The sequence below is a fragment of the Apteryx mantelli genome, chromosome 3 (genome assembly GCF_036417845.1).
Source record: "Apteryx mantelli isolate bAptMan1 chromosome 3, bAptMan1.hap1, whole genome shotgun sequence".
In the NCBI taxonomy this organism is placed as follows: Eukaryota; Metazoa; Chordata; class Aves; order Apterygiformes; family Apterygidae; genus Apteryx; species Apteryx mantelli.
The window spans coordinates 40,309,735-40,337,498 of NC_089980.1; the positions used below are offsets into that span (position 1 = coordinate 40,309,735).

The following is a 27,764-nucleotide window of genomic DNA, read 5'->3' on the forward strand; positions in this document are numbered from 1 at the left end:
CTAACAGTCGCTTTTCTTTTTATTTTGTGTGGTTGTCTATAAAGAGCACATGACTTGGCCCCGGAAGATCATCAAATCATCCTCTATGTATCACTGCAGCTGGCTCTTGTCAGACAGGTATGTGCAAAAATTGGCGGCCACTAAGTCATTAGAGGGTGGGAGAATGACAGTCAAATTGAGCAAGACTCGGCTATGCTAAACAGGGTCCCTTCCTTTCTGCATTTAATTGATAACAATCAGAATATGTTCATGGAAGATTTTTATTTAAAGCAATAATTCTACAGCACATGTGGCCCTCATGGAGAATGGCCTTCCCCAGGGTATACATTCAGCTCTGACTCCTAAGCAGGGTTGTTCCCACTTTGAGCAATTTTGTCAGGGTAGGTTGAGTGAGAGCTGTTTGTTCTTGTTCACTGGGTATCATGCTGCGTCCTGTTGCGGGCTTCTCCAAAGGCTCTCTTGTTACTTCCCGGTTCTGTATCACACCAGATCTCACATTATCCACATTTGGGATTGGTATATTCCATACTTGGGTGTGTTCAGCGTTAGGCTTTGACAAGTGCTGAAACTGTCCAGGGAGTGGGATTAGTTGGCATTTGAATGCTGCTGCGGGTGGTAAGTCATAAAAATTAAACTGATTTGTAAATACACTGCACTTCATTTAAGAAAAAATTTGGGCTGTGTTTTATTTCTCTGTCCCTTCCTTTTAAAAGCTAGAGACTTTGTTAGAGTAGCCCCTATTTATTAACTGCTTCTCTAGCTAGATTTGAAATTTCATCATCTTGCTTTCCTTCTTTGGCAGGCTTTCTGCTCGCTGCAGTTTTCTCTCCTTAATCTACACCAGAGTCAAACAGTTGGATCCTTCTTACTTTCCTGAGCTAATTAGGGGATCTGTTTGTTCATTAGGCTAAAGTAATTGTTCCAAGAGAGCACATTCCTGATAATGTCACTTTTGTAACCCTTTCATAATTAGAGCAGCGTGTTGTGAGGAAGCCTGCAATAAGAAAGGATAATTAAAATGGCTTATTTAACTTTGTCATCAGCCTGCTGGCTGGTTTATGATGCAGAGTGCTCAGGGTCTTTCATTAAAAATATCCAGCTACCCCTCTTTCTTTCATAGCTTTTGCCTCTTTTGCTCATTGCTTGAGTAAAAGCATTACAGCTTTTTGACTGGTACTCTAAAAATAAAACAAAGATTTTTGTGGTCATCGCTTCTTTCACCTTTTCACTGTCATTGGTCCATTGCATTTTAATTCATTATCCTTTCTTTTTCTCCAGTTGTTGCCTGTCCTAACAGTGTTGTTTCATATGTCTCATTTCATCGTTTCCCTCCCCTCCTATTCTTTCCATTCAGTCTCTTGTCCTCATGTTCACTTTGTCCTTTGTCTCCTATCTCACCTGTATATTTTCATCCTTGACAATCTGCCACTCGCCCCTGCTTCCCTAGATGTGTGAACTCCGTGTGCTATGTAGAATCACTGACCCCTGCTATGCTGCTCCTCCTCTTCCCCATCTAGTAAGATATAAATCTTTAACGCATGCTTAGAGAGAGAGGAGATACCTGAGACATCTTTATTTTTAGACTGCTGTAAAATAGCCTACTCTTCTTTTGCCAGTTTAGTTAATGATAAACATTTGGTAATGCATTTTTAATATCCTTAATTATTTAAAGTATCAAACATATTCTCTTTCTGATTAACTGAAAGATAAATGAGGCTTTTTTTTTTTTTTCGATAGATTGCACTAACTATTGAATGTCACAGGGCTTTCATCAGGCTGTGCAGCAGTACTAACAAATCAGGCCATTTCTACGCAGTAGTCTATAATATAATACCTGAACGTTCTTCTCAACAACAGGCCTTTTTGTTTCCATAGTCAAGGTCAGCAGATGAGGTACCTTACCCAACACTGAAAAATCTAGGTATCAGCTTGCACAGATAAGAGAGCATTTTCACAGAACAAAGCAAGACAGGCAGCTGACCAGTATCGTGCCAAGCAGAGTTTGAGCAATTCTTCATTCTTGGAAGACTCTGTGAAATATTTCCGATAGCACTTGTCTCTGTCAACACTGGGCAAGGGAGAGGGGGGAAAGGAAAAGCATAAGCTTTCCTCTGACGCATGACAAGAACATGAAGAGAAGAGGGATGGATGGTTATAAAAGGTTTTCCCAGGGTAATGGCTGAATACTATCAACAACCAAAATGAGAGATGATGTTGTTATACTAGTTGCTTGTGTTTGTGTGTGTGGCTCTATGTCTAAAAGACTACTGAACTCACTGGAAGGACTCCTGTGACTCCCAGAGGGCCTGAGTCAGCGCCACAGCATTTTAGGGCGTTTTTTCCACCAAAATACAGAGGAGTGTAAAATACTCTCTTCTGTAAGAAGGGTCTCATTCTATTTTTCTCCCAAAGTTGAAGTGCCATCAGGCCAAGGTCGGTATCTGCTGTGGCGGTTATCTACACTTGGCAGCCAGCCAAGCTGATTGACAAATGAGACTTCCAGCTCCCAGCTGCTAGTTCTGCTGCTTCTCCTGTTTCTGTGGTAACAGCATTTAGATCAGCAAAAACAAGGTAGAATGAACATTTTAAAGCTCACTGCTCTTAATGTCTTTCCCTGTTTTTTAGCAGGCCAGTTTCTATGGAAATGACTCTAAAGAGTCAGAGCTCTTGTTAATTTTAAGTGCTGTTCCCTCCCCCCCTTTTTATTGACCTTGAATGCCATGTAAACTAGTATCAGATACGTGAAAGCAACATATGGCTTTTCTTACCATTTTAAAACTTGTGTCAATGTTGTTTGATTTGATTTGACCTTTCTTTGCGTGAAAATAGGAGGGGAAAGGCAGCCAGAGGCCAGCAGCTGAGAATTAGAGGTCTCACTTATCAATTTCATTTGTGGGCTGCCAACAGACCTGAAGTTTCAAGTGGCAATATCCAAAAAACATCTACTGTCTTCTAGAGTGTCTGGATGTAAAAATAAGATAAACATTGGTTAAGAACACTGGAGAAAATATTTCACCTTTTTTTCCCACAGTTTTTATTCTGGTTGCAAGGAGGAGAGACTATTGTCTTTTCTTTGCCCCAGCAGAGGAACTCTGTTTTAGCATGTATCAAGATGTGATCCTTTCGGTGACTGTTGAATGTGGATAGCTCTGTTTTGTGTTTCTTCCAGACCAACTAGTCCCTCTTCTGCTGAACATCAACATGCTGCTTTTCTGTCTAGGTCCTGGCCTAAATTTTTCTGGTGATCAAAAGCAACTTGTACTAGGAATTAAATAAGAACTTAAGTCACAAAAATGTCAGTGCTTGCTTTCCTGAAGTTCTGATGGTTGTTGCAAGTCTATTTCTAATGGAAGTTTTTGCCAGTTCATAAAACTTTCTCCTTTCTGTAATGCCCATGCTACAATGAGAGGTGGAGGGGATTACCTTAATAGTTTTTTACCTATAACTCACAACTGATATGAAAATTTGCTGGACTGAGCCATGCAGAATAAAAGGCTTGAAAACTCATCTAGATTCACTGCCTATGAAATATTATTTCATTTACTATTCTAAATTTGCAAATGTATTCTACTGTTGTGATTTTTTTTTTAGCGCTCATACAGTTTTCCTTTTTACATCTACAAAGGTAACATCCCAGCATTGTTTGTAAGGAAACATATAGCATTGTCAATATAATTTCTATTATAAGAGGCAGCATCCCAAACAATCCATAGTATGCCATTATTTTGGTAGTGCTGCAAGATGCTATTTCTGGCTTATTGTAATATCTTTGCTTCTTAATCCGTGTGATTCGAATAATATACCTGTGCGGCATGCAGACCATTTGTGGTACATTCATTAACAGAAAGATGAATCGGAGGAGGGTAGCATCTTCATACTGTAGGCCCTGCTAGGATTTGTGGTCCAGCTGAAATAAGATTAAAGCACTTGTAGGGAATTTAAGCTGGCAGCCTACCTCTGATACAACCCTGAAGTTTCAAAGTACCGTCTGGGCTGCCAGCATCCATCTTTCTCATGTTACATAGCTACTTAAATAAATAAACTGTGGCAATAGATTGTTGATCTCTGCTTTTCGAAAGAAGTTTGCATTAACTGCTGCGAAATATCTTGCTTTTATTGTTCTAGAAATTTAGTTTGTGTTTTGTTTCGTCTGGTCTGATGCAGGTTGATTTGTATAATGCTTCCAGTAAAGGGATAGAGTCTCTTGATGTTATTAAAGGGAATTTTTTCTCATCTGTGTTTTGTCCTCTGTTTCTAATTATGCAGCAGGAGGAGAACTCTGTGTAGGCTACTAATGGTGTTACAGCACTGAGGAATCTTTTGGGGCTCAAGTTAAGCAGTCAGGTGTCAGGGAAGAGTGATTAACTTCCCAAAACAGCCATTGCTTGTGACTCTGATAATCTGATGGTACTAGAGGGGAAGAGTTGTCTCCCAGCACTGAAATGAGATGTAACTATTGAAAGCCCTATGCTACAGTACAGGGAAAAATTAGTTTAGACTACATCCGTTTCAACAGCATATGACTGTCTCCTTAGCAGGCAGAGGTTTGCAGGAGTGACCACAATTGACTTTTTGTGCTATTTCACTTCATACACATTGCACCTCTATGAGAACCTGCTGCCAGCTGGTCTGTTAGGAATATGAACTTGCAGTCCTGTGATTATCAAACAGACATTTGCCTGTGTAAAGCAAAATCACAATAATATAGTTTGCACATTCATGTGCAAGTCAGGTCAAGTATCTTTACAGTTTTTAGGTCCCGCAGTAAAGGCACCAGTTGCAGATATTACTCTTCCATCTGATTTATACTAGCAAATTAGGATTAGCTCTCCAAGTCTTTGAATCATAGAACAATTGAGATTGGAAGGGACCTCTGGAAATCATTTGGTCTAACTCCTGCCCAAAGTAGGGTCAAGTAGAGCAAGTTGCTTAGGGCTCTGTCCAGTTTGCTTTACAGATTTTCTTTTTCTTCTAATAAACTTGTTCTTCCCCCAAACTTGGAATTTCTTAGTGACCACTTGTGCAAGCCTGAGACAGTGGAAGTAAACAGAAAAACTGAGAAGCGTTTGGATTGTTAATCTGGAGTGTAATAAAGGTAGCAGCTTTGTTTTAGCAAGTCTAGTTGATACACCTCTGGTGTACCTACAGAAAACTATATGGGCTGGCACATCTGGGCCCTCAACAGTCTCATATCTGTTGTCCTGATTCGGAGTTGTTCTTGTCAGTGCTTGTGTTTTTAGCATAGTAATAAAAGTACAGAAAGTATCCTAGGAAGCTGCTGAGGGAGCACTGGTGATTTAAGCCGATGTGCTTACTTTACCCTTGCAGTAGACTATAATAACACATGCAATTGATTCAAGTAGCTCAGCTGACAAGCAGTAATTCATTAAAGCTGAGAACTCGGTTGCATATCCTAACCTGAATTTCAGCCAGGATAACCAGCAGTTTTGAAGCTGTGGGCTAGATGTCAGCCTGGGGTTAGTCTATGGGTCAGTCGCATCTATCTCCAGACTTAGATGGAGTCAGCAGGAACAGTGTAATTAAGTACCTTGGTATGAGTGTGCACAATAAGAATTAAAAATCATTTGGACGTTAGAATTAAATTGTCCCATGAACAGCATATGGACCACACTCACAGAAGTATACCTGGGATCAGCAAACTCCATTGTAGCTGCAAGCAGTGTAATTGTTTCTCTCCTTTACAGTGTGCAATCCATTTTCCAGAGTGATCCGTGGAAGCCCTGGAAATTCCACATTAGTAGTATGCCAAGACAGGAAAACGTCTGCAGAGGAGAGTTTTGCTAGATGAGAAGTTCTCATAGCAGGAAAGAAGGAACTGCATTTTGCACCCCTTAAAGAAGGAAGGGGGGAGGAAGATATGAAAAAAAGAAAATTACACATTTTTTTTCTGTTTTGTTTGCTTCAGACTTCCAGGATCAAACGTAGATCTGGAATATTTTAAATAAGACTAATTTCAGATGCTGGAGGGTCTTAAAAAGAAAATTCTTCATATAAAACTGATAACCAAAGGAAAAAAAATCTATTAAGAACTTCTCTTTTGAATAGCTAGCCTAAAATAGGGTATCAGATCACAGACAGCATGTGATATATTTGCATTCATTATAGATGTTAAGTTTTCTGCCAAGTGGGACTTGATTCTAATGACATGCTGCTGCTGTGAGTCTCAGCACTGTTCTATAGCTAGCTGCTAGCAAAGACGTTTCTTTTTCTGACAGCATTCTGAATCCTGACTCTTTTACACTTTAACATTCATACTTAGTTTTTATTTTATTGATCCAAATCATGAAAAGCCCTGTACAGCCATCACAAGACACAAAATGCAGCAGAAATGTGTATTGCTGTCACCTGGGTGAAGAGGCAGCTGCCTATCCTAGAAAATGGAGTTGAGAACTGGGCTTGTGTAGTGGATCTGTTTACAGCATAGAAGCACCATGTCAAAGTAAGAGGGGGAAGAAGGGATCAGGTCTGCTGCTCCTGTTTATAAACTGTGATTTATTAATCCTGCAGACTCCTTTCTTTAGAATGTGTGTGTTATTTCAAGCAATGCAGACTTTTAATTTTTGCAAACTGTTCAAATACTAACAGAATTCTTTCCCGTAAGGTGTCTAAGTAAGATTTCTTCAGAATTTCTGTTGACTATATTTGCTTTTACCTTTGGGAACGGGGTCTGATGTAGGATTGAAAGAAGAATGATTCTCTCTCTCTATTTCTACCCCTTCTCCTCCCAGATTTCTGATGCTATAGAACATCTTCAGGAAGCACTGAAACTGTGCAAAGATGACATGAATTCACTTCATCTGCTGGCCCTCCTCTTTTCAGCTCAGAAACACTATCAGCATGCACTGGATGTCATCAATATGGCTGTTGCTGAATACCCAGAAAGCTTTAGGTAAGAGTTATTACACATTTTCTTATATGACTTGATACATCCAGGAATGATCTGTTCACTAGTTCTGTTGTCCTCGGTTGTACACAAGGAGCCTGATAAGCCAAGCGCGTTACAGGTGTGTTACTCCACTCTTAGGTGGACTATAAAACTAAAATGTGTGAGGGTCAGGCTATTCTTTTGTTTTCTGTCTTCATATCTTTCTGTTTTTAAAATTAATCATTCTGCTTGTTTGCTTTTCCAGTATTTATCTTTCTGTATTGTGCTGATGTTTTTTCTTATATGTATATCTATATATATATCTCCCTGTACTTTTTAGTATGTCACTTTACACATGTGGAAAAATGAAGATGGGACAACTATGATGTTGTTTGTCTGTATCACAAATCATTTTATAATTTGGAAAACTTCCTGGTTGAAGAGGAACTAATTTTTCATGTTTTGACCATTCCTTTGATGCTCATGTATTACACAGTTTGCTATGATAGCACGGCTGGAGAAAAAGATCAGTCAAAAATCACATATTGTAATGTATAGCTGAAAAGATGGTTTGGTTGTTTAAGACCAAGTTTGAACCAGCAAAGACTTCTTGGAGCCAGAGTTTTCCACTGCTCTATCTTTGATTCCGTCCTTCATCCTCTGAGGGAGATAAATTCAATTCCTTGCAATTTACTGTCATGACCTTTCAAAACAGCGACTATTGTCTATTCTGTAGAAACGTTAAAGCTACTGTAATATTTTCTGGTGATTGCATACTAGCTGAGTTTCTCAGCCAAACTGCAGAAGAAGCTGTTGCATTGCTGAATGCCCAACTTATCTTCAGAATTGCTTGTATTTAACTGAAGGTTTTAAACCGTGTAACTTAGTTTTCAGATAGCTTGTTTTCTCAGTGCGTCAGTGATGAGAGGGAGTGGTGTCCTGAGGTGTAATCTAGAAGCTGAGTGAGAAGTCATCTAGACCCAAGCAAAAGGCAGGTCATAAGTGAGACTGAGACTATCTGAATGTGTATCTAGTACTGTGATGCTATATCAGCATAAAATGCTTTTTGTTGTAAGCTGCATGTTGCCATTTCAAATTGCACTCCTGCCTGTGCCTCTGAGGTTGCTTACTTTGTGTATGTGAATAGCTAAGACTGTAAATACATATCTTTGAGAATGAAGTGAAAATTAGTAATGGAAAAGCTCTTGAAATTATATTCTTCCACCAACACCAGTTCAGTATGTGAACATGGGTATGACTAAGAGAGGGAATACTCCAGTGGCTGCTTTGCTGTATTTTGTAGTTTGAAGATAATAAACGTAGTAAAAGATTTCATGCCGTACAGTCAAAGGTCAAATGTTTCTCATGACTGCAAACACTCAAAGATAGGTAAGACTTAGGTAGAACAAGAAAATGGTTGTTTATATGAGGAACAGAGTATTTGCCATGTCAGATCAACCAACAGGTACATCAAGTTCAGGATTTTTCCTCCAGTACTGCGTAATAATTTATGCTTCGAGGTAGGACAAAACAAACAAAGGAAAGAGAATGTACAAAGGCAGCTGGGAGGGCTGCTGGGTGGGTTCCTTTGGGGTGTCTGGCAATCTGATTTCCCTGAAGCAGGAAATAATATTTTCTCCTGTGCTTCTCCCAGTGCCAATCTTTGTGTATGGAGAGACCTGGCAAGGAATAGCAAAATATGTTGTTTCTGGGAAAAGCAGATTAATATTGGTATTGAAAGCCACAGGTTCATGCTTGCTCCTAGACACATCACAGACATGCTATAATGTGAGCTCTTGGAAGAACCCCTCTTTGCTTCCTGCATGAGCTGTGATATGTAACACAGCTGGCAACAAGGCTCATCTACAGGTATGCAGTGGCACAGGAGTCTGGCTTCTTGCCTCTGCTGCTCTGGCTAGCCTGCGTCAGCGTGGGAGTTTCTCTAAACTAGACAGCAAAGGACTGGTAAGTGAGGGAAAGGAGAAAGGATGTCAGAGTTACAAGACAGAAAAAAAGAAGAGATCTTAAAGAAAATTAAGAACAGGAATTCAGTGGGGGAGGTGAGGGAGGAAGCAAGAATAAAAGAACACATCTACAGTTTGGACCAAATTCGAAACAGTTCCAGACTTTCTAGAGGTCTAAAGTACAGTTTATGCTAGGAGGGCTTTAATGCCTTGTAAAACTTCTCTGAAGGGAGAGACATGATGCTATTGTGCATTTCTAGTTATAATTGCCTTAAAGAAAAATCGTAGTAAATTTTACTACTGCATGGGATGACTACAAAATACCTCATATAATAGTATAGGCAAGTTCAACTGCAAGATTTTAAAGCTCTATTTAAAAGTAGTTGAGCATTTTTCCAAATTCCTATTGATATGAACCAGGCAACTGTGTAATGTGGTGCCTGGGGGCTCCCTTCCTAATGACAACTCTGTTTGGAAGTATAGTTTGATGGCATGTATCACAAAAAGAAGATGAAAGCTGCATTAAGGGACCTCAGGGCTCTGTAGATAGCGAAAAATGTGAGTATTACCTGGATGTGTATTCTAAACAAACAAAAGAATAATACATTAAAAATTAAGGTCTTAGTTGGCCCAAACTACTGGTGACATCTACTGCTTCCCTGTCTCTAGCTGTATATAATTAAGCTGAGTTTGTTCCTGCTTTTTTATTCTCATATTAAATTCTTTCATATATATTTTAAAGAAAGAATCGTTCAGGATGTCAGAGAGTTGGTTAGAGTGGTTCAAGCTACTGGGAAAATAGGCTGCATTTCAGCTAGCGTGCAATGTCCTTTGGTATGAGCCCCATAACACTGACCCAAATGTGCCCAGAGGTGCCCCTTGTGGGAATCTTTACATTTGTGCATTTACTTGATGGTTCAGTGCTCTGTGTGGTGCACAGTAAGTAGGGATACGAAGACTGGACACTGAAGACACTGAGAGATGGCCTGGAATGTTTTGAATCTAGATTTTGGAGAAGAATATTGAAGAACAGCTGAATATCCAAAAGAACAAATCATTCAGAAAAGTGAACTTAGGAAAAGCACTTCTGCTTGGAAAGCTACATATATAACAAATGCATTACATTACAGTCAGCAACTGACTTGATTTGAGTACTTGCATATACTGTCAAGCAAAGACAGGGGTGGACTGGGTAGAGGAAGAATGAGAGCTAGCTATGTTGGAAACATTGCAAGATGGAGTGAACCAGAAGAAATACACTGCCTTGCCATGACTATAAAAGATAGAAGTAATAACAACCTTCACGTGGGAGATACCACCTGAAAAAGTGCTGACTCCTATAGAAGCAGAGGGTCCAGGATAAAATTTAGTGTTTTTATGTCTTGTCAACATTGGTAAGCTTTTACAATAAATTAGTGGATGCAGAACCTCCAGTTGCTTTTGGTTTATTCTTCATGGCATTATCACAGGCATATCTCAATAGAAGCATGTAAAAATATTTGGGCTTGGAAGCCTATTATATTTAAGACCTAATAAGTAGATCTGTTTTGAATTAATTGGAAGGGAAGGCTCCTGATAGTTTAAGGTATCTCGCCTCTAGGTCAAAGATGCTCATCATAAGCCTTTCTTAAAGTGGAGTCCTTGCTTTTTCCAACTCCCAGGCCAGGCTTTGGACAGTGTTCTACCTAGGACCAGCTGTGATTACCTCCCCACATTTTCATCTTTATCTGAAAGCAATAATACTACTGAGCGCGCCCTCTACCCTCCAAACAGTCTTCTTAAAATAGTGCATTGTTTATTTAGAATGAAAGAATTTCCATTTGTAAAGCCTGTATTCACGTCTCACTTACAGGATGTTCCATGCAGAAGTCCCATAGGTCTGACATCCTGTAGAACCCACCACAGAGACTGACTGACATGGTCCCTCCTGCAGCTGGTGATACTTTGTTTTGCTAGTGTAAAAATGACTTTGTCCTTCTGATTTCCCCATCTTTTCAGAGACTGTTTGGCTCTCTGATCACCTTTTAGCTCTTAAATGGGTTAGTTCCCAGCACTGGGGGGAAAAAAAAAAAAAGGTTTGTACCTTGTTTGAGGTTGGAGATAGGATATCAAGTTTACGGATACTCTGTTGCTTTATAATTGCTCCCAGACTGCTTATCAGAACTGATTCCATTGTTTCCCAGCTTGTTTTTCTCTCCTGTACGCCCCCCTGTTAAGTTAGAACAATACCTTCTTAGGACCTAACAACTTACAACAGCAAAACAGCTGACAGTAAAAGTTTCGTTAAATGATCGCGTCTTTGTATCTGTAGCAGTTCTGCATCTGGCGCAAGAGTTGTAACTCTTTTAAATGAATAGCTGCTAATATTCCTTCTGCTCCCTAAACTGTAAGTCACTGATTTGTTGCTTTCCATTTCTCAAAACTAGTTTTAAAAAGAAATAGCAGAAAACTTTCAGGAAGCACTGCTATTCCACACACAAAGACTCAAAAAGAGGCAGGTGGATTGGTGTTTCAGACCAAAGTAGCTGTCAAATACAAATTCTTTTCTTTTATTGAGATATTTGCTATTCCAAAAGTAAGTATTGTAAATGCAGTGCAAAAAGCTCAGAAGGCCAAGAAGTATTAAATGTATATCTTGGAGACCATCAATAAAAAGGAAGTAAATTTTGCATGAAGTATGCATTGTATAGTATAGTATGCATTTTGTATGCACTGTATAGTAGTTCTGTTGCTGTGGTTTTAGCCAAAAGCTTTTTTTGCCCTCAGCCAGCCTTCAAAATACAAAATCCTCTTCTAGATTAGGAGGAGCTTACTGACAGCAAATGTCCTTGGCTTCATCACTACTACATTAATTTTATTAAGGACAGGTGAAGTAATCTTCTGGCAGGATTTATTTGTCGTAGTCTGGTGCGGACTGTTATTGTGGGGAGAATTGTTCTATAGTGTATAAGCAATGTCATTTATCAGGTGCTTCTACTCATTACAGAAAAAAAACAATGTAAAATCAGGATCTTCAAATGCATGATTAAGCTGGGATCTCCAGTTTGATTTCTTTCCCCATTACTTGTCAGGCTTTTTCTTGTAGATTGAAAATAGACAATTCATGCCTCCTTTGAGCAACAGCTTTATGGGCACTAGTGGCAGGCTACATATTGTTGACAATTGTAAATTAGAACTGTATTTTTGCCTTTAAACCTGCATGGGGGGAAGGAGGCATTTGTCCTTAAGCTACTGGTTTGCAAACCTTTTTGCTATGCCTAGTCTATACTAGATTTTTTTGTCAGCAAAGTTGTAACTCTTTCTTTTTTCTCCTCTATGGGCAATGTGATCGTCTATGCTATAGGAATATTTTATCACTTTACTCATAAAAGTGGTACTTGGCCTCACTTAGCTTTCAAAGTATGGCTTTAGAGAAGCAGATCAGTATGTTTATATGACTACAGTTCGTCATTATGCAAAAGACAGTGAAGCCTGGTACATCTTGTGAATGACCACGGTGATAAAACAGCTTGCTAAAATTCTCAGAATATTGTATTGTATTCTGAATTCCTCAAGGGTGCAAAACCTGAGGATCTAAGGCAGGGCTAAATTAGTATTTTCAGCTGTAGCATGTGATCATGGTAGACCTTTGAGGATAGGATAGGATATTCAGATAGGATAAGGCATAGGATATTCAAATCTGTTAAGGGCACAGTTTCTACAGGTTGACTTCTTATAGTGGTATGTTCACACCATAGCTTCTGCAGGTGACCTGCAGTTGTTTTTATCTCTGTATTGATTCCACAGACAACAATGTGAAGTAATAAAAAATGGGGTTTTGTACTTGGGGTGATATGATAGTACTGTGCTACAAGAATGTAAAAAATGAATTAGGCTTATATGATTCACTTAAACAAAAAAGAGCTGTATAATGTGGAGTCAGAAGGGTTGTTCTGAGTTTTGTTCTACTAACCATGAATGTTTGCTTTTGTTGGTATATTATAATCCATTAATGTTTTAATAAAATTAACCTGAAAAACCCAACTGATATATTGCCATAACCATGGGTATAATCAAGGGAACTAGTAACGATGTTGAGTATTTATATGTCAAATATATGAAGGGAAAGCTTTAAGCTAGTGTCCTGATTCTTTTTAATGATTATACAGGTACTTAAAATAATTATAGTTTTGAATTTTTTTCCCATTTGGGGCATTTTTTTGGCCTGGATTATTTTCTATTCCTGGATGAGGAAGAAACAAAATTAATTTTTGTGTTACAGTATCCAAGATCAGATTCCCATTTTGGCAGGTGCCAAACGGATGTATGGGTCCTTTCCTAAGGTTCACAATCTGATCCAAGACAAAACTTCAGCGGATGAGTGTGATACCCTTCTGTGCACCACCCTAGTACAGCAGGAATAAATACCTCCCTAGCTGGTACCTATCTGTATATGCCAGAAAGGAATGGGTGTTAGTGTACATCTGAATTCATCTTAAAATTCCATGGATGGATTCAGTGGTAATTGAAGACAATCCCATTCCAACATAGCATGAATTTCAAAATACGACTAAAAGGAGTTAAATAGTAGTTACATTGGAAACCTACTGCAGACTTAATTTTTGGTGTAGTATGAAAGGAAGAAAAAGTCGTGCTGTTTTCCGACCTTAACTGCAATAGTTTGGGTCTTTACTTTAGATTAAAACAAAGTTTTGTTTCATAATAACTTCTTTCCTGCTAAATGGCTGCGAATAAATGGCTACTGTCTCAGTTCATTTAAGACCTCTGTAGTGAGCAACCCTGCTTCTAGATGCTTTTTTTTGGCATTGGAAAGGTAATACAAGGTCTGCAAATTCATAGGCTTCACTGTAGAAACATAGAAATAAATACTAAAATGCAGGAATAACCATGGTTAATTTGAGACAGTTAACATCCATGAGATTCTCTACTTACAGGCAATTTATTTGTGTAAAAGCAAGAAATTTCTTAAGGGAATGTCAGTAACTTGATGTTTGAGATTTCAAGTTCAGATTTTGCAGGTTTTCCTGTAGATTCCGTATATGTGTTTTCGAGGCAGGGTTGTTAGCTTGTTTTTAACATTATTTTCGGTGTTTAGTGACTGTTTATTGGCTGGCTGAAAACTAAACCTGCAAACCACTTTGTGATAGTAATAAGTGGCAAAGGTACTTGTTGATCATTATAATTTCTTTGCGTTTCCTTGATGGGTCAGGCCTTAATTCTCAGAATAAATTCTGACCATTCAGCAGAGGTTTAAGAAGGGCTGTTTTCTGAAAAAGCAGAATGTCAGTTTTAGTTTCCTCCAGTCATGTGTCCTGTCTTGTGCGGTTCACTTCTTGCCAGTACTTTCCCACTTGGATGGAGAAAAGAGAGCTTTTCGGTTCCTGCTGGCTTTCTTTGGTGCATTGTGTATTTCTGTCACATCAGTGAGTTAGTCCCCACACACACATTTTTATTCCTGCTAAGTGCCATTTTCTCTTGAACAACTGCAGGTGTTCTGTTTTATATTCAAAGGAAGTGGTTAGGAGGCCTGACTGACTATGCTGAATGCCAAAATACATTGAAAAATAACTTGTGTGTATTGACTGGGCAGCAATGAGTTAAATCTCCCCTAGGAACTCTGCTGGTTGAAGGTTAGCCATAGTATGTCCATATCTAGGCTATCCTGGGTGAGCAGGGACTTGGGGAATGGGATCACTGTGTTTTCTCTAGGCATTTTTTGTGCACTCCAAAGGTAGACCTGAGTAATGGAGGTTAGAAGGAGGAGTTGAGGCATGTGTAGTGCCTGGAAATCAAAGAGAGAACCAAGGGAGATGGAGGTGTGTGTGAGGGAAGCTCAGTCCTCAACTCCTCCTTCCTGCTATGAGGCTACGCCCATGTGTAGAGGGACTGTATGCAGTGCCTCCATAGCTAGCAATCACCAGAGGAGCAGGGGAAGAGAGTAGGTATTTTTTTCTTGTCAGGCAATCCTGGATTTTCTGAAACTGTTAAAACAGCTTCACATGCAAGGTGGTCAAGAGTCTCATTTCTGGATTGGGAATTCATATTTCAGAATGAAGAATATCAGCTTTATTAGCAGTCACTGACTGTACAGTCATTGCAGGAAAATGCAGGTCCCCCAATACAGAGAGGCATGGATGTCATGCTTAGCAAATTGCTCTTCAGTGCAGTAAATGACTTTCCAAGAAGTCTGCAATGCAGTCAAGCCATGTTTCTCTCAGAGGAGTATCATGCCCTGATCCCTCAATGAAAGGTGTTTTCATTTCCATCTGGAAATTTTGGATTTGAGCAATTTCTACTCTAAGGTCCTGGAAGTATTTACCTAATGAGAAAAGCACAAATGCTTTGATTTTTATTGTTTTCTTCTTCAAAAAGAAGAGGGAGGGGGAAGTATTCAGGCTTTCCGAAGAATTCACCAGGGAAAAGAAACTAAACACAGTAATTTTTCAATCACAAAAGTGGTTTTTACCTTCTGAAAATAGGGAAAGCCTATGCTCCTCACTGTCTCAGAAATACTGCTTCTGCTGCCATTGTCAATAATGTCTGTACGGAACCAAATATTTAAACAGACATAGTCATATTATTCGGTATTAGTCAATATTCATATTACTTAGTACTTCAGTCTCTATTAGTAAAGGAAAGAGAAAGATGAATGGAAATGAAATCAAGCAAGAGACTGTAAAGTAGAACTTCTGCATTATCAACATGTCTTTGAAAATAAAGATATCCAGACTTATTCCTCAATATGTTAACATTTTTACAGCACAAAACAGATAACATGATTCATTTTTTATCTTTACCTGAAGTTTTCTTCTAGCTATATTCCTTAGCAGTAAGTTTGTGATAAGCCTCCATATTTAATGAAATCACTGCTGGGTGGAAAGGCGAAGATAAGGATGGAGGGCTAAATGATCTGATCCGATGTCATTGTCAGTAGCAGACTTTCTCCTACGTACATTGGCAAAATTTGACTGAGAATCACTTAAGTATAATGTGGAATTGCATTTTTAAGCACTGTGGCTGGAAGTATAAACTGATGGAGATCTAACAGGTTAGAAAATGAATGCAGTGACCTCTGCTCCCTATGTCTCTGTCAGCTGGAGAAGTGGCAGGAGGCAGGTAACCAGCATCTCAAATGAAGATCATGTGAGTAAGCAGTTACACTGATGAAATTTGTACTGAAAGGATTCATAGACCTCTCAATGCTTTTCACCTGGAATCTGGCCGTTTGCATCTGCCCTCTGAACACTTGTGATGAGTGCGGTTTATTCTGTTGTTCTTGTATTGTGTTTTCTCAGGGCAAGGTCAGTGTCTTTTTGGTGTTGGTGGAGTATGTAGCACAATGGGGCTCTGAACCCACCTGAGAATAGACCATGCCACTGCAATACATATAATGAACAAGAGAGATGGCCAGTTGGTTAGTCCTTTCACAGATGGGCAAGGGAGCTAGAAGGAACTGTGTTACTGAGTAAAAGAAGCAGCCTCTCACCCCGAGAGTTCCTGCAACCAGTCATTTGTCTGGTTCTTCAGAAATCAGGTATTTGCTGTGATGGGGCAAAGGAAAAAATCTTTTGTTCGGCTTAATAATTTTTAGTAATGTCGAAGTAAAAATTTAGGTGAATAGGAATAACATAGATCAGCATAAAACAACAGAATACAGTACCCATGCTAGGATTGTCTTTAAGGTTAGCAAGTCTTCTTCAGCCCTCTCCAGATCATTACAATGGAAGTGTTTGAAGAGTCAGCTATGACGCAGTGTTACAAAAATGGCACTTGAGGAGAGGCATGTGTGGCATCTGCCTACCCCCCAGGTGTGCATGCCAAGCATCGCGGGCCCAGTCAGGAGGGACAGTGCTCTCTGCCAAATAAGGATGCAGAATCAATACATGCCTGCTGCAAGCCTGTCCTCACTGGGAGTGAGAAGCAGCTGGTGCATACAAGAGAGCTCCATTTGCAATGGGTATGTCCACACTGCCGGGGCTGCTCCTCAAAGAGACAGAGCCAAGGCAGCCTCAGCGCAGCTCGCTGGGGCACTGCTGACAGAGTCACCATGGTGACATGGGTCTCTGCGGGCGAGCTGCCCAGCTGTTTGCATGCGCGATCCCGAGTCTGCTGGACCTTGTAGGCTGCTCTGAACTATGCAGCATTCCTTAAGCTAGATGGATTAACTAGCCCAAATGTATCTTCACAAGCCGCAGTGACTGCGAGCTAGATGGGTAAAATAGGCAATGGTAACTAGGACTAGGTGGCAGATAGAAGACCCTGAGAGTGAAAAGCTTAATTGTTTCCTCCTGGTTCCTGGGATTCTCCTGGATTGCACAAACCAAGCATGAGCTAATGCACAGAGCTGTCCCCAAGGCATAAAAGTCCCTCATAGTGGGTTAAAACAAAACAAAACTACCATTAAAATGCACCTCAGGAAACCACTGGTAAGTGGCCTGGAGGCAGCATTCATTTGGGGTAGTTCATGCCAGTGCCTACCAGCTGGCTGTGCTGTTCTCATTCTTGGGTGACTTTCAGTGTATGTGGGATTGCTTTAATCTCTGTTCTTCCTACACCCTTCAGAAAGAATGGTTCCTGCGAGGGAGAGCAGGGAGGTGTCCTCTGCGTTTGTGAGCTGTGGTTATGGGTCTGTTCTGCAGAAAAAGCTGTTCAGAGATGTGTGCTGTAGTATTGGGAGTTTATTGTTTGGGAATTTTTTTGCATCCCAAGTGCTTGTGTGAATTAAGACTTTTCCATATATAATTGCACGTAGGAGTCAGGGTACATATGTTGAATTATCTTTCAATCAAAAATGTTCTTCTGAAACTAAACAGGATAGTATTTTCCTGTTTATTACTCTAGTGTTAATGCAGATGGAAATGCTTGGAGTCTCCTTTGTTGCTGGGGTATAAACAAAGTCATATCTTAATCAAAGGGCTGCACGTTGACAGTTTGGAAATGCCAGTTTGAAGAAGGTTTTATTGTCTAGTCCATTTAAAAAAAAAAATCAATATAGATGCACTCTTTAGAGGCTTCACACCGGATGATTTTAAATTTTAACTCCTGAGAAGCGGACATTTGCTGTTCCTAGTATAGGAGAGCAAGGAATTCAGGGAAAGAGCATCACAGATGTAGTTGGGGGTGAAGCCTACTCTACCAGCTGCCTTGGAATTCTTTGTTATTTTCTCAGGGATAACCAGCAATTGCCTGCTCCTTCCCTGGTCACCTGCAAATGTCAAGGGTTTGCTTACCAGGGACATAGTCCTGAGCAAAAATATTTGTGGGGAAGAGGATGGGAGATCCTGTAGGGTAATGACATCCGTGTGGTCAAGTGGGTGTGGGTGTGCCACACGTGCATGTCCGCATCTGTGTGTTTTGTGTGCACCATCTGTGGTATTGCAGGGCAGGAAAACCTGCATCTGAAAACCTAAGGCCTTTGACGTAATTTCTCCCCTCCCTTCTTCCTGTCCTCCCATACAGTGTGTATTTCTTGGTTTTGGTAGCCATGGTTTGTCCTGCATATCTAAAGACTGCTTTTGAGCAAAGCCCAGTTACATTTCTTGCAATTTTGTTAAACTTTTTTTTGCAGACACTACCCATCCGAATCCAACCTTCATTGTTTTAAAAGTATTAAATTGCTGTAGAAAGGAAGAGAACAAAGCAAGCTTGACTTAGCTCCTGAATTTCCATACTAAGTAGAGAATAAAGACTCGTCCTTTCAGTCAGATTTTGGGGGGGGGGCTAGGGAAAAAAAAGGCATATTATAAACTTCTGCCATTTTAGTTTATTTCTTAAGCCCTATAATGATATTGTGAAGGACAGTATCTAAATGAGCTGCTGTGGGGATATTTTATTCAGCTAATTCAACTGCAGTAATAACATTAAAAAGCATGTAGATAATTCTAGTTCAGATTTTTGCCGCTATAGAAGTCTTCTTCAAATTCCTTAAAGACTCAAAACTAAAAACACATATAATCCTTGCAATGTGTCTTTTCATTCAAAAATGTGCATCAGGTATTAATTTAGACTTTACTCCTTTCTCCACCCAGATCTCTTGCAAATTTTTAAGGCAAAAACTATGTTTTAGGTATGCTGATGTCTGCTTTTGATCTGATCAAATTGGCTTCTGTACATAGCAGAGCCAGTGTCTGATTTTACAAGCTATGTGTGCCGAGTCTGGGAATTCTGGCTATAAGCAATATTGTAGCTGAATGATAATTTCTTTTTTCTCTAACATAGTATAAGCAAAGGTGCAGCATAAATGTTGCAGTGCCACAAAAAGCAAGAAGCAATATTCACAAATTATGTATTCCAGCAGGTACTCATTATTGCCTACATAGGCTAGGCCATTAGTCTGGAATTGCTTGCAAGACGTGGGAGAGTCAGAAATCACAGTTTTAGGTGTCACTGTGAGCGCTGTTATTACAGGGAAGAACCGATGAAGCAATTCTGTATCCAAACAGCACCTTAAGGAAATCATCTTTCTTATGGGATAAGGCAGATTTACTCTTCAGCACTTAGGAGGCTGTAATATACTGCAAGACTTCTTGCAAATAATGTCGTGGCTGAAAAAAAAATCTGTGTTGCTCTATCATTAAAGAAAAAGCCATATACAGGTTCTCACAAATGAATGAATAAATTCTAAATGCTCCCTCTGATGTGTGAACTCTGGAATTAATACCACTGCTTTCTGCACTCTAAGAATAGTACAAAATGTCAGCACCAGCACAGGAAGGAAAAGGAGAGTAAATAGAAAGATACCCTTTCAGTCTTGTGCAGTTTTTGAATTGATTAAAACTTAAGCTGTGTAGCATATATGGCCTACATCTGTCATTTGGGAAATTAAATAAATAGCCCTATATCAGCACTGTAGTAGAAAAATCACTAGTCATTGGTTTGCCCCCAACCTGAAAGAGATGCTTACTGCAGGAAGACTGCAAGTGTACAAATAGGAATGCATTTGCTGGCCTCAGCTCTTACAAATTCTTATCTTCACTTACAAGCAGATTCTGTTTGGACTCTTGGCCTTTTAAGAAAAAGCTTAGTGTCTAGATTTCAAGATGAAGAGAAGTAAAGTCACATTGGTCAAGCTCTGTTTTACTCTACCCAAGTAGGGGAAAAATACAGCTGAGAATTGTGCAGATGGCCTGAATCTGACTGGAACATAGTATGAATATCAGCATCAGATGATTACCTTAACAAGTGAGGTCCATCATCTCTGTGTGTCCACTGGGGATCTCATAGACCACTTTTCCAGGATTATGCATAATATCAGTTTGTCAGGCTGAAAATACCCCCCAGCAGAGCAAGAGAAAAAAATTGTGAAACCTGAATACGTTAAAGGCCAAGGGAGGGAGGATATTTTATGTTTCTTACTGATGTTAAACTTTGTCAAACTAAGTTGATAAAAATGTGATAAAGCAAAAAATTGCAATGCTGCAAGATATACTTTTTTCATATACTCTTCTAACTGGGTACATACATTTTTTTCCACCAAATTCAGTGGCCTCTGAACAAATTTTATTAAACTCGATCACCAGTTTCTCTTGTGCATGACAGCCACTGCTAACAGCATAATCGTCTGGGGAGGAAGTCACTGCTTGTCTCGTTCTGTGCACAGTCCATCTAAATTCCTTCCGGCACTGACTACAGTTTTAGTATATATTTTGAACATTGTTGATTATGCTTTCAGGACTTAAACAGTGCCATTAAACTGTTTCTCAAAAGTACACACTAATCAGTATTAAAGCATTTTGGGTTTGGTGTGTGAATAGAATAAGCAAGCAGGACTGAATGCAGAGCTGGTAGTTTCTGAAGTTTAAGGCTGCAGTTGCGTAGTGGTTTTATATAACAAATACCTCATGCCTTAGTCAGGGCCACTTGTAGTGAAAGTAACTATAGTAACAAAACAAAGTTTCTAGCTAATGAAGGAATATTTCCAATGAGCAGGACATCAGGGTCTGATCCAGCCCCTGAAATACACTTATTTATCAGTTTTGTGTGCATTGCTATTTTAATACTTACTACTGTATTTTCAAAGGTTTTTAGACATGTTTGTTTGTTTGCTTTGGGTGTTTTTATTTTCCTTATGCCTAAAACCTGTGGAGGGGCTTTCTTTTTTTTTTTTTTTTTTTTGCCTTCAAATGGAAATGTTCTAATTATATTGTTTATTTTTTAACCTGTTTCTTAAAGAAACAGGCTTTTTATACCTTGGACACTTTTGAACATGTTGGCCAATTTGAAACATATTTTGACATTGTGATAGAAGTCCCAAAGATAATTAAGTTCCTACAAGTTTCCTAAAAGTAAATGGCTGAGTAGAGGCCAGAGCCCCCAGCTGAGGAGGGTGCAGGTAGAGCCAAATCATTATATGCCTGGGTTGGCTGCAGCCATTAGGCCAGTGAGCGCACATGCAGCATATGGCTGGGTACAGCAGGCAGGGGGACCTGCCAGCAGCGCAGTCACAAGGATTAGAGTTGTGGAGGAAGGGCTGGGAGGGGGGAACAGAGAGGGATCGCACTGGGGTGTGGGGGCAGAGGATGCAAATCCTTAGAAAATTAGATAGCGCTTGGGAGGGGGCAGTTAATGGAATTTAAGTGAAGGCATATAAATAAATTCTGCTTGTATGTCTGTTTTGTATGCTCATTTGTATATGTTAGACGTGATAGCAAAATGAGTAAGGAAAGTAATGTAGGATACTCCAAGTGGTAATCGGCACAGCTAACCAAATTTGCACGTGCCAAGGGTGCAGTAAAAGGCTGAGGTCTCAGGGTGACCCAGAGAAATAGGCCTCCCTTGGAAATTGGGGAATCAGACCTTAGGTTTTCAGGGAGCCTAAAAGTGACAGCCTGGTTATATAATGGCAGAAAGAATTATTATTCCATAAATAAAAAGGTATCATAAAACTTCAGCTGAGAGCTTTTCTGTTGCCAAACCAATGTTACGAGGAGTAAGAAGACAGTTTAAAGGAAGAACGGCATTTGCTGAAACAAGCTGAATCCATAATACTGGCCCCTGGCCCTGTCTTCCCAAGGTTGTAACTACATTTGGACAGTCTACCTGTAAGTTTCCTTATCCTGACTTGAAAGAACAAAGTTTTTAAAGAGGATCCTGACCCTCTACTCTCTTGTTTGTTAATAATTGCCATTTGCTAAACTTGTTTTATTCAGTAATTAGAAAATGAAAATGGATGAGAGACCTAAATTAACTATATGAACCCCCAATACAACCAAATGCATTATTGCACTGGAGTGGATTCTCCCATCCCTTTCCTCTTTCAAGCAACAGCTTCTAGCCCCTACTAATTCACTTGCAAGTGAATATCAGTGTTATTTAGAGCACCAGAAGAAATGGAGATGAGGAAAATAGAAGGGAAATTAAAGTGAGAGAAAGCCAAAATCTGTTCTTTGGAGTTGTGAGAAAGGTAGAAGAGGTATCTGAAGCATTTATGTGGTTTTCTGAGGCCAAATCAGAAAATCTAATAATGTACTTTTTCTGAGTAGTAGGACTTTGTCCCCCAGTAAACAAGAAGGAAAAATCCATTTTCTTGCAAAAAACATGTTTCCTTGCTGCTGTATTACTATAATAAACCATATCAAAGGAACCTTGAGCTCCTTCCAAAGACATTCTGTTTGAACTTCCCAGCATCCCTGGGATGCATAAAATGTTTTGGGATGACTTTGTATACCAGTGAAATGAAATGCTACTGTGACTGAGGAAGAACAGAACAGCTGTTTAACAAGGAATAACAACAGCACATGCCAGATTAGGCTGGGAAGTTAAGAAGAATAATCTACCTATTTGAAGTTGTTGAGATGGTTGAAGCAAGGTAGAAGTAAAGACAAGAAATTTTACCGTATCATACGAGCTAACACCTGTGTTCATGCAAAATTGTGACTTAGGCTCTGTAATATCTTCAGTTAATTAGGACTTAGGTTCTACATTTCATTTAAAATGAATTAATAATGCTAAAAAGGGATGGGATGGGTATTAAAAAGGATGACTCTTAAGGGGACAAATGTAATCTTTAAGACCCAAATAAAAGTAATTTAGTTCTACATATTAAGAAAAGCTGGCCAGATATTACAGAATTCATCTCTTTCATTTGAAGGTTGGGAAGATTTTTTTTTCTGCCTAAATCAGCTACAGCAGTAAATCCCATAATAGAAATGTTCTAAAATTAGTAGGACTGCCTGGGTTTTCCATTTTTGCTGCACAATTCTAGTTAAAGTTATTAATGAAAAACTGAACTTTTGCCTTTCTTTCTGTTTTAATAAATTAATAATAGAATGAGTTAATGTGGGCATTAAGTTTAAGGCCTCTGTTTACAAAATATCATTTTGTTTAGTTTTCTGAAGAGTTTATTTAACTTTGTGTTGTTCTCTAGCAGCTGTAAGGGTAGAGCAGTTTCTCCATGGTGTCTTCTACATACATGTGCTCTTGATTTGTGATCCACAAATGAATGCTTGCAAATTGGACAGATTCATCCTTTGGATTCTCTAGAACAAAATTCTTAAAACTGTAGATTACAATTCCCTGTAGGATCATTGCTGGGTTCAAAACAGATTGCAAAGCAGCAGTCAGCAGTAGCTCAGTTCCTGGGATACATGGGACTGAGAAGCAGCTGTAATCACTGGTTCTAAGGTTGTCCCTTTCTTTTCTGACCAGCCCACCACACGCATAAAAATTAGTCTTAGGTGCTTCAGGGCTGGTCTGCGCTCTAAAACTTAAGAAAAAGTGGCTGAGGCCATGGGTGGAGGCACAGCTTAGAGTGGTCAAATATTTCTTTCACTCCTGTAATTTAGACCTCCTTCCTGGGTGATAATAAACCATCTAATGACTCATTTGATGAGATTGGTTGCATCTAAACTATTATTTATGGCAGGAAAATAAAAACTTGTCACATAGTTGTGTCCTGAGGCACAATACCCTGTGGGAGAAGAAGGGGAGGCATGAAGCCAGTGCTCTAACTGTGTTTTTTCACAGTTACACAGGGAGTTTCATGGCTACACAGTTTCCACAGGGAGGGCTGGGATATCTAAACAGAAACTCGCCTGTCTGCTGCTGCAGATGCTGCCGACGCTGCCAGGGAAGTGCGGCATCTCAAGTCAAGGTGCAGTGGTTCACAGGGGTGCAGTGATACTAAGCTGTGCCAAGCCCCCCCATCAATGCAATTAGCTGACTAAGCAAGAGAAAGACACAGCTTATGCACACAGAATAATGCTAAAATGCTAAATGCTTCGATGGTTCAACCATTTTCCTGAGTTAGTCTTTGCTAGGTTAACTTCTATGGCACTGTATTATGAATCAAATCAAATAGATTATGTGTTTCTCAACTTCAGTGGTGTCTAGATGGTAACTTTTATGAGCTTGGGAATTTATGTGCTAGGGTGCCTTGCAGTGGCTTTGCAAAGGTGATATTTTTGTACTTGGGGCTTCAGTTGTAATCCTGAATATAAAGATCAGAATTTGCATCCACTGGAAACAGCAAATTATGCTCAGAACAGATGGCAATCTGGAATATGTGGACCTGTAAGATTTACTGGAGCATAGCTCACCATATTTGAGTGAATGAAGTGCATTATGTTACTATTTACAGTATTCACTGGAGAAATGAAGCTGTTTGGGTAACTGGAATGACACTAAAAAACCTGCATTGAGACTGACTGAATGGCAGGCATTAACTAAAAAATAAATTTATATCTGAAGAGACCTGAGGAATAAAGCTGTAATCTTGGCATAAAGTGGGAGGACAAGGAGGAGGATGGGGAAAGTGTAATGGAAAGACCCTTGTATATGTATCAAATCTGCCAAATGCAGCTACCCTAGAAACTTATTGTAAGTAAGGAAAAAGCAAAAGGAAAATAAACAGGGAAAACATTAGTTGTGCCATAAGCAATCACAAATCTGATGCATTAAAGAATCTACATCAACTTCCACCAAAGCTGCTGGTTCTCCAAATTAATTCTTTCTGTGTCTAGTTCATGCTAAAAGTGCCCTGAAGTTCATGTGTCTGGCTTTTACTAACTTCTCTAGGGCCTCCAGATAAAAGATGCCAAAAAAGTTTATTGACTGCCTTTCTGAGTACTCAGTACAGAAATTTACCTCAAGGACACAATTCACAGTAGTCTTTAGTCAAGCATGTTAGGTTTAATGCTGCCGTTTCTGTTTGGGAGAATCAGCTATGCAAGCTGATGCAGGATTTCTGGAAGCACTGGGTGGCAAACACTAGATACCCTGAGTAAGGGGGAAAGTAGTATAGTCACACTGTCCTAGTACTGGACAAGTAAAATATTCTTGTGTACCTCCTAAGTCAGATTTAGCAATAAGCTATGCCATCTCTGTATCTCACCCACTAATTTTTCCTTCTCTATTAGTTCATGTCCCTCAGTAGCCACATACAGCAGCTCATGACTGAGTCAGAACCACAGGATATGTGAAAGCATTAATTCTCCGCTGTAGCTTTGAGGAACTGCCTCACTCCAGTCATCCCCTCACATCTTCCCCCCCCCCAAGACCCTTTTATATGGTAGATGGAATTGATGATACTTTTACATGCTCTTGCCCTGCCCTCACAGGGCCCTGTGGCTTTACAAAAGCCTGCAAAGAAGTGCTCTCATCACCATTCAGTTTGGTACATGTATCTGCTGAGGTTTTTGTAGCCAGTCTCCCCATTTCCATTCTGCTTGGAGTCATCTTGTGCTGAAGCCTGAGGAGCAGGGTAATTATTTGAAAAAGGATTACAGTTCTGAATCTTTTCCACTCACTAAGGTCAAAGGAAGCTATTATTTCATCTTACGTTAAATGGTACATGGTAATTTTAAAAACCTTCCGGATTTCTAATGAATTAAATCTTTTGAAGAACAAAGTACACTGATTTTATCTCTATGTTTCAACAGTTTTTAAGCCCTTCTCATACAACAGGATTTAGTTATGGCATGTATCTACTGTCGAGAAAAATATAAGTGTCAGATATCCGTGGGTGCATCTTGGTGTTGGAAGTCTGTTCCAAAATGTCAAATTTCAGGTGTACACTGCTTATTGAACTGTTCTTCCTCTGTATGTCATTCCCTGAGGGAATTAATTATGGTAGGAAATATCACATATATAATGACAGGCTCTGTTAAGCCTTCCTGAGGCAAAACTACCAATCAGGTTGGTAAAGAGCCTGATCCTAGGAGAGCTTGAATACTTTCAATTGCCTTGGAATAAATAAGGAATTCTGCACTGTGTCTTTGGATATCCTTTCAGTAAGATACTTCAGGAAAGGTGCAAGCATAGTAATGTGCCTTCAATTTAGTGGGATCAAAGAAGAATGGTGTATCTGTGGTTTGGATAAATCAGTTTAGAAAGTAAGGAAATAAAAATGAAATTGTGTGATCTGAATTACAGCTAGCTTGCATGCCAGCCTCATTTAAGAGGGAAAGCAGAGGCATATATCGAGGATCTTTTATGCCTAATGGTAAAACACAGGACAGTGACAATACTATTATGCTTTCAATTTGACATCTGTTCCTCCCCTTCAGACTTATTTCAAGGAAAAGATGGTCCATGCTGCTAAGCTATCAGAAGGCACAGATTATAAATATACGCTTCTGCTTTAGCCAAGTATGCTGTGTTCTCCTATTCTCCAGAGAGCTCTGTACTGAATTAACAGGGTGCATGAGACAGAATAAATATGAAGATTTCATTGTGTCATGTCAGCAGGGGCCGGTGTGAAAGGGGTCAGTCCGGCCTCTTTCCCTCTCCCTCCTTGGATTAGACATAGAGATGCAGAATTTGACCTCAGGCACCTTGCAGATCTGCTGCAGGGCTGCTCTGCCAATCAGAGTCGGCAGCCCCTCCGAATCGGCAGTCCCACAGAAACAAGGCGTTTTCTCACTGGATGTCTCTGTACAAAGAAAAAAAGGAAAGTATAAAGCTTTTCCATGTGAAAGGCTGGTGCTTGCTATTTGTCATCTGTTCTGTTCATTTCATTTTTTCATTTGCAGTATCCTTATGGAAGAACTTAACACTTTTATCTTTCTTTTTTTTTTTCGGTGAGTCACTGGCTATGTTTCAAGGAGCCCTCCCCCCCCTTTTTTTTTTAATTTGCAGGACAGAATTCTGAAAATGAATGGTTTATTTAAAGGGATCGCAGGGAGTCAGCTGGTATGAGCTGATCATACTGCCCTGACCCTGCACTTCATGTCTGGGTTTGTCTGACGCATGCTTGCTTTTGGGGAGTTGAAGACAGCCTGCCAGAGCTCTTCTTGAAGCTTGAGTGCCAGATCCCCAGCTGGCTTAAACTGATGAAAGTCTATTCATTTCAGCTGAACAGAGCTGCTTCCCTTCAGCTGCGCTTCTGGCCCTGAATGTTTAGGTCTTTGTACCTGTTTCATTGCAGCTGTTAGTTCTAAGCTTGGAAATTGGTAGAACTTGCAGTTTTATAAAGCACTGTGGTGTTAAAAAATACAATAAGGTCAGTGGCTGCTAAGTGCCTGTCCATTTCTCAACCCACCTCCAGTAATCTGTGGGTGAAGAACCCATAAGTAAATGCAAGAACACTAATCCTGTCACCTGGACTGTGCTGTATCAGCGAGACTGTTTTTAAATGAGAAAGCCTGTTTTGTTTTAGCTAACATTTAAATTGTATTTACAGTTTTCTGCTGAGGTATCTTTTCAGGCTATTCCTAATAGAAGGCCAAATATTGCCATTTTTGAAACTTTAAAATGTAATGTTTTCCCAAAGGATTTTCTTCATTACACTGGCAGTGCTTGGGATCTATAATACCGTGTCTTCTTTTCCCAGCATATCTGAAAGAGCTGTCATATTGTGCAGAGAATGGATGTTAACAGGAATTGCAGAAAACTAATCCATTAATCTGATTTTAGGCTAAATCCTCCATGGATTGCCTTTTCTTTTTTTTTTTAACCCGCGGTGTATTTCTCACCTT

The 27,764-nt window shown here is 39.6% G+C and overlaps 1 protein-coding gene across 3 annotated transcripts in view; it reads left to right on the top strand.

The window, feature by feature from the left end:
* Positions 1-27,764, top strand: part of TTC7A (tetratricopeptide repeat domain 7A) — a 191,929-nt gene that overhangs the window by 86,286 nt on the left and 77,879 nt on the right. For all 3 annotated transcript variants that reach the window (XM_067293169.1, XM_067293170.1, XM_067293171.1), the window contains 2 exons: positions 45-117; positions 6,750-6,910. In XM_067293169.1, coding sequence (XP_067149270.1) covers positions 45-117; positions 6,750-6,910 — 234 coding nt within the window. The remainder of the gene's footprint in view (positions 1-44; positions 118-6,749; positions 6,911-27,764) is intronic.